The sequence below is a fragment of the Rhopalosiphum padi genome, chromosome 1 (genome assembly GCF_020882245.1).
Source record: "Rhopalosiphum padi isolate XX-2018 chromosome 1, ASM2088224v1, whole genome shotgun sequence".
NCBI classification, from domain to species: Eukaryota; Metazoa; Arthropoda; class Insecta; order Hemiptera; family Aphididae; genus Rhopalosiphum; species Rhopalosiphum padi.
The window spans coordinates 63,116,827-63,131,777 of record NC_083597.1 but is presented as its reverse complement, the minus strand read 5'-3'; the positions used below and the strand labels follow the sequence as shown (position 1 = coordinate 63,131,777).

Genomic DNA, 14,951 nt, shown 5'->3' with positions numbered 1-14,951 from the left:
TAATATTACTAATATTAACAATATTTGTATTATATTATTAAATCTATTTTTTTGTTTTTTTTTTGCTAATTCATCCAACACTTCATTGGAAGTTATATTTATAATTCCACGATGAACAGCCATAGTGGCCAAACCATTGAGACGACTCTAGAATAATAAAATTACACAATTAACAAATATATATATATACATATATTAACATAATGTACTAATATACAAAGCATTATATTGACAGTTCAATCATGCTTACAAGTTATAATTTTACTATAAAATAAATTAACAAAACCAAAAAAATTGGTGTATAATGTATTTATATTTGAACTGTTAACTTAATACTTATTCCAATTATAGGTTATTATATTATATTGTTTTATAATAAGTACAGCAAACTTACCTCCCCCATAGTATTTCTCAAATATGTTTTCAATCGTTTGAGGCATGAAAACATTCTTTCTGGTGTGGCCGTTGATACCGGGAGTGTGCCAAATATTTGTAATAAAACAAACAAATTAGGAAATAATTCATGATTACATAACTTGATAGCATCAAGTCCTGTTTTTGGAGATTTTTCTAAGCGTAAAAGTTTTGTATGCCATAAACGGCATAAACTCAATTCTGCTTTTACAGTTTGAATATCAGTAGGAAAACTAAATCATCAAAACCATCAGATTCATAATCATTCGAAAATAAACATTGAAAATCTAGAAAAGTTATTGTTAAAAAAAAAAAATATAATTAAACTTAATTAGGAGGAGTGTGTTGTTGTTGAATATTCACGATCACCGAGCTGGGTAATTCCCGTATATTTTGTATAAGCAACTAATTACTAAATATTAATAATAATAACAGCCTTGTTCCTAGAACGAGTCTAGAATCAAGATAATAATAATATACGCTCATAAGCGTTATTTTCAGAAAAATTAAAACAAAATATAATACATTAACATTATAGTACAATATACATATTATATGTAATTGTTATAAATATTAAGGAAAAAAAAACCATGGGGGGGATCTATCCCCCCCCCCTCACCCCCCCCCCGTTTGACCACCACTGAGTGTACTACACTGATGAGCTATATGCATACAAAATAAAATATATATTTATTATTTTTTTATTATGTAAACCGTATAATGTGCTAATAATATATTACGCACATTATGCATTTCAACTAATGTACGTATGCATAACAAAAAGTAAAAATTATATCCAACCTTCCAGAAAACTATATTAAAATTATAACTTTTTTCTTTTTGGTACAATAATAAAATTAAAGGTATACAATATATGTATATAGATAAGGCTGGAAAGTAATGAGTAAAATATTTAAAGTTAAAAAGTTAATCTTATTTCAACTTAGCTTTTGGTTTTTTTTTTTTTTAATAAACGTGAATCAATAAATTAAATTTTTGTTTTAAAATGTAGTTGATTTATATTTTCTTCGATTTAATTTAATTATATTACCGTTCAATCGATTACGTTTTCATTTAAAACATATTTCGGGTAATGTTTTGTATGATTTTTTTTTTCTGTAAACGAAAATCTTCATTGAAATACTATAAATAGAAACACCATACAATTTTTATTTGTTAAACAAATAAACTAGGCTATGATATTATAAACAATATAAGCAAAGAGAAAACACTTTTTTAACTTAGGTTATTTTAGTCTGAGTAGGTTACTCGTGTTCTTGGGGAACATTACAAAACCTGTCGGTGAACGTCACATTCTTATGGTAGCATTGGTGCTTAATAAAATATATTTCTGAAGTGTCTGTAACAGTGTTTTGTACAGTGGTAAGTATACGTACTAAACATATCGATGAGTAGAAATAATATTTAAATTTTAAATGCAAGTTAGAAAATATTTTAAGAAAAACATTCAGTATTAATAGTATATAAAATATATATTAACAGTACAATAATATTTTCATTATGAATTACAAAATATATTGCCTAAGGCCAACCCTGATTGAAACATCCTTTTGCAGAAACCTTTGCGAATTTATAATCCAATACAAAATACCCGAATTAAGCACTCTACGTCATATTTATTTTAATAATATATGTTACGTATATGTTAGTGATAAAAAATAAGATTTTTTGGAATAAATATGTCTGTACGGTTTTTATAATTATATAAATTATTTATTTATTATTGCAGTACATGTGTCGATAACATATTTTGATGAATTCCTCAAACCCAAAAATTCGGGATCATCTGTTATTTCAACGAAAAATTTTATGTGGAGTCAGTGCCAATATAACACTAATGTAAATAAATAACATTTACAGTTTATTATAATTTATTCAATTTATTGTAACTCTATAGTTTATCAATTTATTAGTTCGCTAAACTGTCATTGACACATTATTTATTTATTCACATTATGATTATAAAGATAGCAATTTATAATTTTAAAAATCAATCAATCATTAATTTTAATATTAAAAATTTTGAATAACAAAATAAACATATTTTAAAATTTTAATAACACGATTGTACAACAATAATAAATACAAATTAATAAATATAATAAAATGACAAAGTATGTATCATTACACCAGAATATCTTTAACGTGGTGGGTTATTTTAAAGTTAAACGAAGTCGCATAATATATTTCGAGATAAGTGGACAAGTGAAATTTAAAAAGAGCGGTTAACGAAACATGTTTAGCACGTTGCCGACCACGGTAATGGTAAGTAACACTCGCTCCGAATGACGTGATAAGACGTCATCAAAAATATGATATCACCATTCGTCTATTGATAATATTATATAATTTTCATAAGTCTTTTAATAATAAAATAAAAATATTATTATTATGCAAATCCCGTACGATACTTTCACAGTTTCGTTATCGTGTACTGTGTAGTGTACGTAAATCGTTTTCGTAATATTTACCTAAAGAGCACAATTTGATAGGTTTTAGGAACCCATCGCGTGTAACTTAATGTTGGTTTGAAATAAACCTTTGGCATAGGGACATCTCGTAGTCATCATGTCCAAGATATCCATTTTGAATTCCGTATTTTCGGAAATCGAAAAGTTAGACTCGGCCGAAGAATACAAAAGAATCATTAAACTCGTCGAGAAACGTGAGTAGTTTTATGGTTATTATTTTTTTTTTTGTCACAAATATTGATTTTGCATAACTGTTGTTCTTAGATATACCTCAATTTCCTGAAGAGTTGTCGTTGGTTCAATCAAAAGTCGTTTGTCTGATCCATCTGAATCAGATTGAAGACGCATACAACTACATACTGAAGAATGAAGCATCACAGTAAGTACTTTATATTGACTTGTTCATAATTTTCATTTATCTAAATGTTGTGTTATCATTTTCTAGGAAGTTTTCATTTGAAAAAGCTTATTGTTTGTATCGCTTAAACCGCTCTGAAGAAGCATTAGAACTAATAAATGAAGAACCTAATCCAGCACAGAGCTTTAAGGAGTTAAAAGCTCAAATTCTATATAAATTGGAAAGGTAAAATAACCTACTTAATATTTTATATTCAGCTTATGTGGTCGATAAAAAATCAATGGGTATACTAGTATACTACCAACAAAATATATTCAAGCTATCTCTTAACCCTTTATAATAAATTATTTTAACTAAATAGGTGCCTAGTAAGTAATCATTGATTCATTGAAATTCAAAATCCTAAATATTTTGTTTTTGAATATGCATAGTTTGTGCTACCTAATAAGTACACTTATAAATTATATTTTATATAGTTGATCAATTTTCCTTTTTTTTCCAATTAGTCCCTAAAGAGACTAGTTGTAACGTAATTGTATTTAATTTTATATTGTTTCAACCATGCAACAGCATAAATCAAAAACCCAAGGTTCTTAGTCAGACTGACCATAATTGAGATTATTATTTGTTTGAAATTATATAAAACCTATACATTTAACTTTACCTACATTAACTATTTATCAATTTGTGAAGTCTCAACACAATCTTAAAACTTACCTAACTAAGTAGACTTAATAGGTAGATAATGTAGGTAAAATGTACTAAAGAGTATTGTATTTTGTAATTTTTACTACATTGTTTTTCATAATTTTAGGTACAATGAATGTTTTGATATGTATCGAGATATTATCAAACAAAGTAAAGACAGTTTTACTAATGAAAGGGAATCAAATCTAACAGCCGTTATTTCTCAACTTTCTAAATTAGGAGAGGTAAGTTGTTTAGTTCATTATAAGTCATACCAATTCAATAATTAATTTTACATTTTGTTTTTAGAATAAATATGACATTCCAACTGTTAAACAACACAACACTTATGAATTTATGTATAACATTGCATGTGTGCTAATTGAAAGAAGAGAGATTGAAAAGGCTCAAGATTTACTCGATCAGGCTGCCAAATCATGTAAAAGTACATTGGAAGAGGAAGAAGCGACAGAAGAAGAAATTCAAGAAGAGCTGACAGCTATTAAGTAATCATAAATTGATTTTTTATTTACATAATACAGAGTAATTCTTTTATCATTATACAATCATTATTTTGTCAATTATTGACTTTTTTTTTCAAAATATTTTGTATCATGCATTTTTTCAAACTATGAAATTTTTATTTTTTTCACCCTTTTATTTAATAGTAAAACCACTATCAACTTTTGATTTTCAAATGGTATCCTATTTTTAAAATGTCATAAAATAGTAGGGCTATTTTTTTATGAATTTTAATGTTAAAATCATTATTTTTCATTTAACCGTTGATGAATTATAGCTGCTCAAAGTTGGGTGGTTTGAGGTTTTTAGGTGTTCTTCCCATAGGATATTATGACTGTGAGGTGTTAACTACAGGTACAACCACAGGTATCACTGCCTCAATAGTCGATAGCGAGTTTATTACATAATATGAAAATATCTACCTTTTATTATCTATTACTGATCTTTAGAAAAAAGAAGTATTATTAAAAAAACAGAAAACCACCCAACTTTTAAATGCTATATCTCAATAAAAAATTAACAAAAAATAATAATTTAAACGTTAAAATTCATAAAAAAAAAAACAGCCCTATAATTTAGTACATTTAAAATGTAGGTTGCAATTTGAAAATCAAAAGTTGATAATGGTTTCACAATTAAATAAAAGGGTGAAAAAAATAAAAATTTCATACATTGAGAAAAGCACGATACAAAATATTTTGAAAAAAAAAATTCAATACTTGACAAAATAATGAGTGTTTATTGATAAAAGAACCACTCTGTATATAATATGTAAAATTAATTTTGTATAATTGTTTTTGTCACAAAATAGAATTTTGCTTAATAAACCTCTACTACTTCACATTGTTTAGTTACATAAAATCATTAAATTTAATTTAGTATTACAAGTTACCACTTCGGTGTGAAAAACAATATAGTATGCAAATTAAAAATTTGTTATTCAAACTTAGATATTATTTCAAATACAATTTAATTTTTGCAGTGATCATATGTATTGTAATGACATACACTGTTAGGGAAATAACAATAATAGTAATTATTTTTAAAAGTACCTTCTAACAATATATAAACATATTATTATGATTAATATAATAGATTACATATTACAATTTTCAAACTATATTATGTTAATCATCTAAAAATAAACAACAAAACTTCATACTAAATAAAATATAAATATAATATATAACTAATTTCTATATAATTTTGATTTATAGATTTCAACATATGTAGTATTTACGAAACAATAAATTTTTGTTATCAAAATTGAACCAATCCATTTTTTTTTCAGAGTACAAGGTGCTTATTGCTTACAAAAACTAGGCCGTGATAAAGAAGCGCAATCTGAATACACTGAAGTATTAAAGTATAAACCAAAAGATATTGGATCTTTAGCTATTGCTTCAAATAATTTGGTAGTATTAAATCGAGAACACAATGTGTTTGATTCAAAAAAAAAACTCAAGTCAACATTGTCTGATGAATTAACTCAAAAGTTGAATACCTGGCAGTTGAAAAGAGTCATGTTGAACCATTGTCGTTTTGCGTTAATCACTAATCAAGTAATAAGATAGTCACATAAAATATAAATGATAAATATTTATTTTATTTTTTATTTTTAGTTAGACCAGTGTACTCAATTGTGCGATAATATTGAAAAGAAATACCCAGATCTAATTGAGGATATTACACTATTAAAAGCAGTAATGCTATGGCGTCAGAACAAAAATTCCGAAGCTATTGACTTGTTGAAGAAGTTTATTTACCAACAAAAAAATCCCACTGCTAAACTCAATTGTACCTTGGTGGCTGTAAAATTATTATTAATGCAGGTAAAAAGTTTTTACATTAATAATGAATTAAAACTAATGTTATAATTGATTCCACTCCTTATTTTTATTATATTTCACTATTTCAAGATGACTATAATTCTTATTTAAAGCAAAATTTCCCTTGTACTGAGTGTCATGTCCCCTTGACCTTATAAATTTCACACTATGGACATTTTTCTTGATTCTGTTTTTAGAATAAGGCCCTGTGTCCATTATCTTCATATTGTTATTAAATAACCACAGTCATTTTCAAATTAAGTGTTAAAAATGTTAAAATATTAAACAAAGCACTAGATTAATAAATTTTTCCTACTTAATTTAAATAGTTATGTTAAAAAAATAAAAGACATGAAAAGTTGTTTATATTGACTACTTACTACGTGTATATATTATTTTTTATTTTTCTAGAACGACACTAATGAAGCGATTACCTTACTGGAAAATCTTGGTGAATTTAAGTATAAACTTGGAATTGTGAGTACACTTGTAACGCTGTATTTAAATGTTGACAATTTTAAAGCGGCATCTGACTTGTTTAATGACACTTTGTCTTGGTACAGTCAAAAAGAGGTAACATTTGATTCTTATTTAACATTAAACACAACTATTTAGAATGAATTATAAACATTCGTATATTTTATAGGTGGATAATTCAAAGATAACCATTTTATTAAAACAACTTGCCAAATTACATTTACGGGAACAAGATCCTAAGGAAGCAGCTAAACGACTATCGCGACTACTTGAATTAAATCCTAATAATAAAAAGTTTTTGGCGCAACTTATCATCGCTTACACACAGGTTTAATAAATATATTTATTTTTAACATTTAATAATCATTATAAATTGTATTTCTCTTTAAAATTAATATGAGTAATAATCACAATTAAGTGTTAACTGTATGATATAATAAAATTTTTTAATAGTGTTTACGCTGAGTTTTCCTATCTTAACTTTATGTAAAGATGGGAGCATACAACAGCTCAGTTTATATAAACTAGTAGTAGCAATGAAATTTGGATAAACCAAGTGTCTCATCCAAAATTCCAAACATACTAATCCTCTGTATGTTTAGAAATAAGATTATAAGACACACTTACCAGTATTTATATCGAATATCAGTGTTGTTACATTTATGTCATGTTCTTTATGGTTATTAACAAATTATTTAGTTGATATTCAATTAGTTAAGTGAAAAAAAAGCTGACTTAAAATAAAATTAATATTTTCATTAACATTTATATTAAATTAAATGTTTTATCAATAATTCTTAAAATATAAATGAAGGTATACACTATAAACTAAAATACATAATATCAAAATAATCACTAATTTAACATAGATTAATTATTTAAACTTTGAAATGGTAACCTGGATATTTTTGAAAAGTGTAAAATTTAATTATTATTTTTACTTTTAGTTTGACCCAGAAAAAGCTCAAATGTACAGTAAACAGCTTCCACCATTGGACCTCCAAGATACTGACATAGATTTACTTGAAAATACTAACTGGATGATGGGATCTAAATTAATCAAAAAATCCACATTGAAACCAGACTTTGCTGGGTAATTATTCAATAAAAACTAATTATTAATCAGAAATAGGTTGGAAATAAAATTTAGTTCGAAAATACAATTTTTGTTCTATAGAGCATATAACTTTAATTGGTGGTTTGTTTTACTACCATATTAACAAAATGGATTTATCTTATTTTCTTTTTTGATAAAAAGAATAATATTTATTAAATAAAACTATAAATACAAATATTAATACAAACCTTGTATTAAATGGTTATATATGTGATCTTTAAGGCTGTCATATAGTATGTACTATGTAGTCTACCAATGAATGGACAAATATAGTATGACATTTACCATTTATTTTACTAGTATTCCAAAATCATAAATTTAAATTAAATTATGATATTTTTATTAAAATTTCAAAAAAAAATGTATGTAGGATAACAATTACTCCACAAAAACTTCTACCGTGTATCTCAAAAATGCATCATTTTAATACTAAATACTAATCAATGATAAAAATACAAAAATTTGTAAAAAAAAAAGTCCTTGTAAAATAAAATATATATAATAATAAAGATAGCTAAACACTATAATAAAAAAAATGAAGATAAAATGTATTTATTAACTCTCCTAAGCTATAAGTTGTTTGACATTCTTTTCATTTGTAACATAGACTTTTTCTTTCTTCCTTTCTTCTTACATACCTTCAAACTCATTTCATTTAAAAGCTTGTTACATTTAGCATTTTAATTGTTTGCTCCAACATTTTTATTAATTAAAAATTTAAAAATTGATTTATTATTATTTTAAAGTTTATATTTATGATTCAATAAAATAATGTTATCAACATAGCATATAATTGTTTGAAGGCCATGCAGTAAATAACATACTGAGTATCTGAGCCCATACGTTTACAAAGTATCGAAATATTATTATCAAAAGTCATAAGGTATTAAGATAAAACATAAACCATATGTATTAAAGATAATCATAAGTCCGTATAAAAATCAGCTGCATACAAACAACATCCAGTAGAACATTGCTGATGGACCACATACTATAAGACATTAAGACCGCTGTATTTAATACTTGAAAAAAATTTAATTGAATCTATGTCATTAAACATTTTTAGAATATTTTAACTCTAGCTATCAAAAAAATCAGAAAAGTGTAGTTTTAGATAATACCTAATAGATAAAATGAAACTGTCTATCCTAAATAGTTTATCACAATACCATTACTAAATAGTAAATTTCTCATTTTGTCTAACCTAAATAAATCATTGAATAATAATAATAATAATAATTATTATTATTATTATTATTAAGTTGCTATTTGTGCCAATTTATCACTAGCCAAAGTCAATATTTATTTTATTATTATTAATGTCTTATTTATTACATAGATCTAAGACAGAAGTGGAAAAGAAACGTAAGAAGAAGAGAAAGATTATACTGCCCAAAAATTTCAACCCAGACGTGCCTCCTAATCCGGAACGTTGGTTGCCAAGACACGAACGTACTGGATATCGCAAAAAGAAAGACAGGAGAAACAAAGAAACAGGAATTGGCAAAGGAACACAAGGGGCCAGCAATGTATCGAGTGAACAATTGTAAGTTTAATTGTTTAATTACGGCCAATTATTAATCAATCTTCTTACATCATATCAATTACTTTCAAGTTATAATTAATTCTTATGTTAGACATGGTCTGTATAATTCATTAGCTATACGTTTTTAAAAAATGTTATGACTATAAATATGTTTGAATAGGCAATTATTATTTATCATACATATTAATTATAAAAAATAAATTACCATAAAGTCGGTATATAAAATTAAATTATAGCCAACTATTAAAATTAAATTAATAATTTCATTGTTTCAAAAAATACTAAAAATTTTAAAAATTGGTTAAGTTAACTCATGACCTTAAGTATAAAAATTAATTTGTTTTATTTTATTTTTAACTTCCATAATTATCTAAAATTATAAGTTCTATCAAACATAATTTTATCTTAAAATGAATATATTTTACTATTTTATGCCATAAAATTTTCCATTATCAATAAGTATAAAACAAATAAAATTGAGAATATTTCGTATAAAATATGTATTTATTTAATTTTAGTACCAACTAATATACATACTGCAAATTTCATAGTATACGAAAAAAAAATTAAGTATTATATCATATTATTATTTTTCTTAGTAACATCAAAAATATTGCGGCTCAACCCAAACCCCAGACTGCTCAAGTGCCTTCTGAAAACGCACCCAGACTGCAACACCGAAAAGGAGGACAATATAAAAAGAAGAAGAAGGGGAAATAATTGCAACATTTGTTACTAACCAATAAACAATAATATATTATAATATAAATATCAGATTTTTCATCAACAGTTTTTTTAATATATTATATAATATATTTCCTCATCTATTCCATTACATATTGAGTTATTGTAAAATTATAGATAACCATTTGGTCTCAAGACTTTGATTCCATTATATAGCGAATTTAATTTCCTAACACACCGCTTTAGTCAAATTTTTAATTCATGGAGCCGGTACTTTGGTCGCCAAACCACATCTCTGTTTGAAGTATTCAGGTTTAGATAAACATTCAATCATAAACTTCCCAAGATCATATTTCGATATGGCACGGCCAGGTGATGAGCCGATTTCTATGCTGTAATCACCTGACGGATTGCTGCCAATATGTGGTGGCATCACAGCAATCCAATTCAAGGATTCAGTCGCCTGTAGCAAATGCAACATCCGCTCGTGATCATCGTTAATGCCATGGAACATTGCTGGCACTTTCGGCTTATCATAGAATAAAAAGGCTGAAATTAACCAAATGTTTAACTGTGATATCAAAAAAAACACATGTATAACTTTATAATATTGCAAAAATAATTACTGGATAAGCACACCGATACGATTTTCACGTTATTCTTTTCCATCGCTGACAAAATATTTCTCAACCCATCAGACATCATTGTGGTAGGAGCTGCAAAAATAATTTCATTATTATATGAATATATAATTGGCCACATGGCTAGTAACCACTCGAAGTCTACCTAATTTTGTTTTATTAAATACTATCTCACCCAGATCGTTTCTGGTTCCTAAAGTCACAACGATCGCGTCTCTGCCCTCGACGACCTTGTCCACGTCTTCTTTGACCAGAACGTCGCCAGTGACTACTTCTACTTGCTTACGAAGTTCTTCGGGCATACGACTGGGGTCCCGCAGGAGGGCCCTGACTTCTAAACCTGCGCAAGCATAGTTTCTTTAGTATCATATTCAGACAAATCATCAAAAAATCGTTCAGGAAACCGTCAGCTTTGCATAATATTCTAGACAATTGTATTTTATCTTCAATTCTTACCGAGTTTCAAAGCGGCTTCGACGGTGCACAGTCCCGTCATACCGGTGGCACCAAAAATCGCGATTTTCTTCATTTTCTTGATCGTTGGAGTATAACTACTGTGCAAACCACCACTGGATATACGGACACCGACGGCTGTGAACTGAGAAACGTGGACGTCGTCGAACAAATTGACGATTAAATGCTACTTCAATGCCGACGAACGATGAGTCGACACAATTTGAAAATATTTATAGGTATGACGATTGACGGGAAAAAAAACTAATATTAATAAAAATCACGTTTCGTTTTAATTTTTAACGATATGTATCCGGTCAACACTTGACCGCCGTCGGTTTTTTTTTTTTTTACTGTTATCACTTGACGTGCCACCCAGTACCCGCCCGTCCCGTCCCGCCCATCAAGGCGTTATCACATTATTCCATAGACACATATATATATAGTTAATACTCGTGTAATACTCCGAGTTCCGATTGTTCCGAACACTTTCATTTTAGTACCCAATAATAGATAAGTACTTCATATTTGAACGTGCAGTGTGCAATTCATAGACCATTCATACTTAATAGTTAATAACATTTCTTACCATTATTGCCCATTACACACGACGTCACATGTCGATTATTTGGTATGACCGACCATATCTTAAAATAATTTTATGTCTATGACATCGACGTGTAATCGCCATTGCCAGTTGAGATTCGACTGATTCGAGTATATATAATATGATTTAAGATAAATTAATATAAATACATATTATAGAATATGTAATAATAAATAATAATAATAATGTCACAGATTAAATGAAATTAATAACACTACCTGTTTACTGCTAATAATTTAATTTATTTTGTGATGATAATGCTATATATCCATTAACCTTTTATTTTGAATTTGTAACAAATATGAAACAATTAATACAAGCGTATACCAAATTTGCACACGTTCTTTTACCAACTGCTATTGTATTGAATGTGTTAAGTTCATGATTCATGAATTAATCATTCAATACAAATGACAGAATGTATGAATATATTATTATATTACGATAAAGGAATGAAAAAGCTAAGAATAGATGTACAACTGAAGCGCGAGTACCTACGAGATGCTATACCTGCCGAACAATTATTATAATGAAATAATAAGCCCGAGATGCAAAGTGGTTTGATTTATCACTAGGGCTCGGATTTATATGTATTTATGAAACCAAAATCGTATGTATTTATGCTACCAAAATATTTAAATGTGTACATATTAATGTGTGCTATAAAACTACAAAATATGTATTTTACTAATATGATTTATTTATTAAAATTTATTTATAGAATACATCCATATCTATGAGTTTCTAATGAAACAAATTATATTATAAAAAGAAAAATTATTAAAAAAAATGATGTTAAAAATAATAAAAAAGCTAAAAAAAAATAAAAAATATTAATTGTCTCGATTACAATTTATGATAACATGCATTTTTAAATTTTCAAATTCAAAAGAACATAATAATTAACGCATTTAACCAAGTTTCCCATTTGGTTACAATTGGTTGTGGAGAGAGGCTTAAATCCGGATTCCGGGTACTTAACTGAACTAAATATTTAGTTCAGCGAGGTACATATTTTTAAATATATCGATATGGGTATAGGTCGAGCTTTTAAAAATATCTTTTGGACTGTAGATATTAATTCGTCTACTTTTGTAAATTTTGATCGGGTGGTTTCTGTTATTCGGTGAAATTTGCATGTGCTAAACACGTTAAATGGATCGTTTAATGAACAAATTGTCGAAATGTGTAATAGGAAAAATGCAATTATTGAGAAATATGTAAAAACATGAGTACATGCAGATGTACCTATACTTATGGCAAAATATCTATAAAAACATGTCAAATAAAATAAAATTCATTTCGTTGGAAATCCATTGAAACATTTTATTTAAATAACCTCATTGATTGCTGAAAAGACCTTGGCCCGTGTAAAAGAAATATTTGCCCCATTCTGTCCCCCCCCCCCCTGGAAAAAATTTCTAGTGCCGTGCTTGAGGTTATATTTAAAAAAAATGTTTGTATGTTATTTTATCATTATTGCATATACAAATTAGACAAATTAAGAGCATAATATAGGTACACATAATTTAGAACGTTTTGGTATTTGATACAATTATGGTATAACATATTAACATAATATAACGAGCTGTATAAGTATAATTTGTCGGTGTAACGAACATTTTTACTGTTTGTATTGATGACTCACAAAAATACTTATAATAAGTAATCTATAGCTGGATGTTGCTCTAAATTTGACACTGTGAGATTTCCTATATATGTTGTTTTTAATTCATTATTTAATAGCATTATTTTTTAATATTTGAATTAAACTGTATTTCTGATATAAAAACATTAAAAACTATAAGCTAGTATTGCTGGCTGCTAATATTGATAATTATAATATGTGTATAATGTTGAAATACCTACATAACAACAGTATTATTTATTTCGGTCGCACAGTTTATTGTTACAGTGTTATTATATTACAAACAATATACCTACGTCGAATAACTTATTATTCTGTTTTGAATGTATATTGTTATAACGTAAATTTATCGTAAAATATATTAACGCATATTATCATAAACTGTATACCTATTACCTAATCAATATAATCATTAATAAAGCGTAATATTATTACGCCCGACGTCGAAAACCGCGATCGCCGTCGCTGCGGCCTGCCCAGCGATGCTGTCGAATTCAGCCAAATCGCTCGATTCACTTGCCAATGATGGCGAGCCCCAAAAAGTATGCCGTGAATTCTTCGATTCGATGTCAAAACAATATGGATCGGTTCCCAATATTGCACTGATGTCTGGTGCAGGTGATGCGTTGAAGGTCCGCGCACCGTCATCATCATCGGTCGAGACGCAGCCAATATCTGCGGACTCGGCCAAACCGGACGCCGCGAAGGGTGCAGACTTCACTCGTCTACCGAGGAAAAAACCGTGGAGTTCGATGCCGAACATTCACGTGACGTTTATTGGTGAAACCGGAACAACCGAAATTGAGTGCATTCCTATGAAAGTTATAGTGGCAGAGGTCGAAAATGCAACAAAACCGGCCTACGATGTGCACGTTTATTCAGATCCGATAACCGGCACCAATCACGCAACCACCACTGAACGTAGACGCCGTTCGTGGTGGAAACGTACGAAAAAATTCGTACGTCGAATGTTTTGTTGTGCGTAATATACATATATCCTATAGTTTAAAGTATAATGCAGTGTGATTATTTTAACTTGTACGCAGTTATAAGTTAAGTATATAATATATATTATATATTTGAACCTAGAAAAGTTCCTTACGGCTTAACGGGTTAGGTTAGGTAAAAATATTTTCATATTGTGTAATTAAAAAATTTAAAAAAAACTCGACAAAGATAAAAATATCTTAAAAGTTAAAATTGGAAATGAATACTGGATTTATCAGAAATAAAAAAAAGCCAACGGCACATAGTGTTCCCAAGCGGTCACCCATCCAAGTACTAACTACGCCCGACGTTGCTTAACTTCAGTGATCGGACGAGAACTGGTGTATTCAACGTGGTATGGTCGTTGGCGATATCAACGTAGAAAATAATTGTAATTAAATACCGTAATCAAATGTTAAAATTTTTTGGTGATGGTAAAGACGAAAACTGAATTCAGTTAATTTTCAATATTTTTAAAAAATACTAAAA

At 27.8% G+C, this 14,951-nt stretch overlaps 2 protein-coding genes and 1 non-coding gene across 3 annotated transcripts; 1 reads left to right on the top strand and 2 right to left on the bottom strand.

The window, feature by feature from the left end:
- Nucleotides 1-2,785: 2,785 nt before the first annotated feature.
- On the top strand, nucleotides 2,786-10,229 carry LOC132931163 (signal recognition particle subunit SRP72). Its single transcript, XM_060997289.1, has 12 exons — nucleotides 2,786-3,100; nucleotides 3,171-3,285; nucleotides 3,352-3,489; nucleotides 4,079-4,196; nucleotides 4,261-4,457; nucleotides 5,765-6,035; nucleotides 6,096-6,305; nucleotides 6,714-6,875; nucleotides 6,949-7,107; nucleotides 7,727-7,872; nucleotides 9,236-9,442; nucleotides 10,042-10,229. Exons 1-12 carry the CDS (start codon nucleotides 3,004-3,006, stop codon nucleotides 10,160-10,162), a joined length of 1,941 nt encoding a protein of 646 aa, XP_060853272.1. The 5' UTR covers nucleotides 2,786-3,003; the 3' UTR covers nucleotides 10,163-10,229.
- LOC132931172 (flavin reductase (NADPH)) lies at nucleotides 10,171-11,578 on the bottom strand. Its single transcript, XM_060997295.1, has 4 exons — nucleotides 11,224-11,578; nucleotides 10,943-11,107; nucleotides 10,753-10,842; nucleotides 10,171-10,675 (listed from the first exon to the last, which is right to left on the bottom strand). Exons 1-4 carry the CDS (start codon nucleotides 11,294-11,296, stop codon nucleotides 10,386-10,388), a joined length of 618 nt encoding a protein of 205 aa, XP_060853278.1. The 5' UTR covers nucleotides 11,297-11,578; the 3' UTR covers nucleotides 10,171-10,385.
- A 3,134-nt stretch (nucleotides 11,579-14,712) lies between these two features.
- LOC132918756 (5S ribosomal RNA) lies at nucleotides 14,713-14,831 on the bottom strand. The gene has a single exon (XR_009660553.1). It is a non-coding gene; the product is annotated as a 5S ribosomal RNA (ribosomal RNA).
- Nucleotides 14,832-14,951: the final 120 nt, after the last annotated feature.

What these genes read in the sequence shown, in the direction of transcription:
- LOC132931163 (XM_060997289.1), top strand. Translation starts at nt 3,004, where the DNA reads ATGTCCAAGATATCCATTTTGAATTCCGTATTTTCGGAAATCGAAAAG. An exon ending in TTGCGTTAATCACTAATCAA is followed by an intron (nt 6,036 to 6,095) that starts GTAATAAGATAG and finishes TTTTATTTTTAG; the next exon opens with TTAGACCAGTGTACTCAATT. An exon ending in CTTGGTACAGTCAAAAAGAG is followed by an intron (nt 6,876 to 6,948) that starts GTAACATTTGAT and finishes TATATTTTATAG; the next exon opens with GTGGATAATTCAAAGATAAC.
- LOC132931172 (XM_060997295.1), bottom strand. Translation starts at nt 11,296, where the DNA reads ATGAAGAAAATCGCGATTTTTGGTGCCACCGGTATGACGGGACTGTGC. An exon ending in AGGAACCAGAAACGATCTGG is followed by an intron (nt 10,843 to 10,942) that starts GTGAGATAGTAT and finishes TTATTTTTGCAG; the next exon opens with CTCCTACCACAATGATGTCT. An exon ending in CGTATCGGTGTGCTTATCCA is followed by an intron (nt 10,676 to 10,752) that starts GTAATTATTTTT and finishes GGTTAATTTCAG; the next exon opens with CCTTTTTATTCTATGATAAG.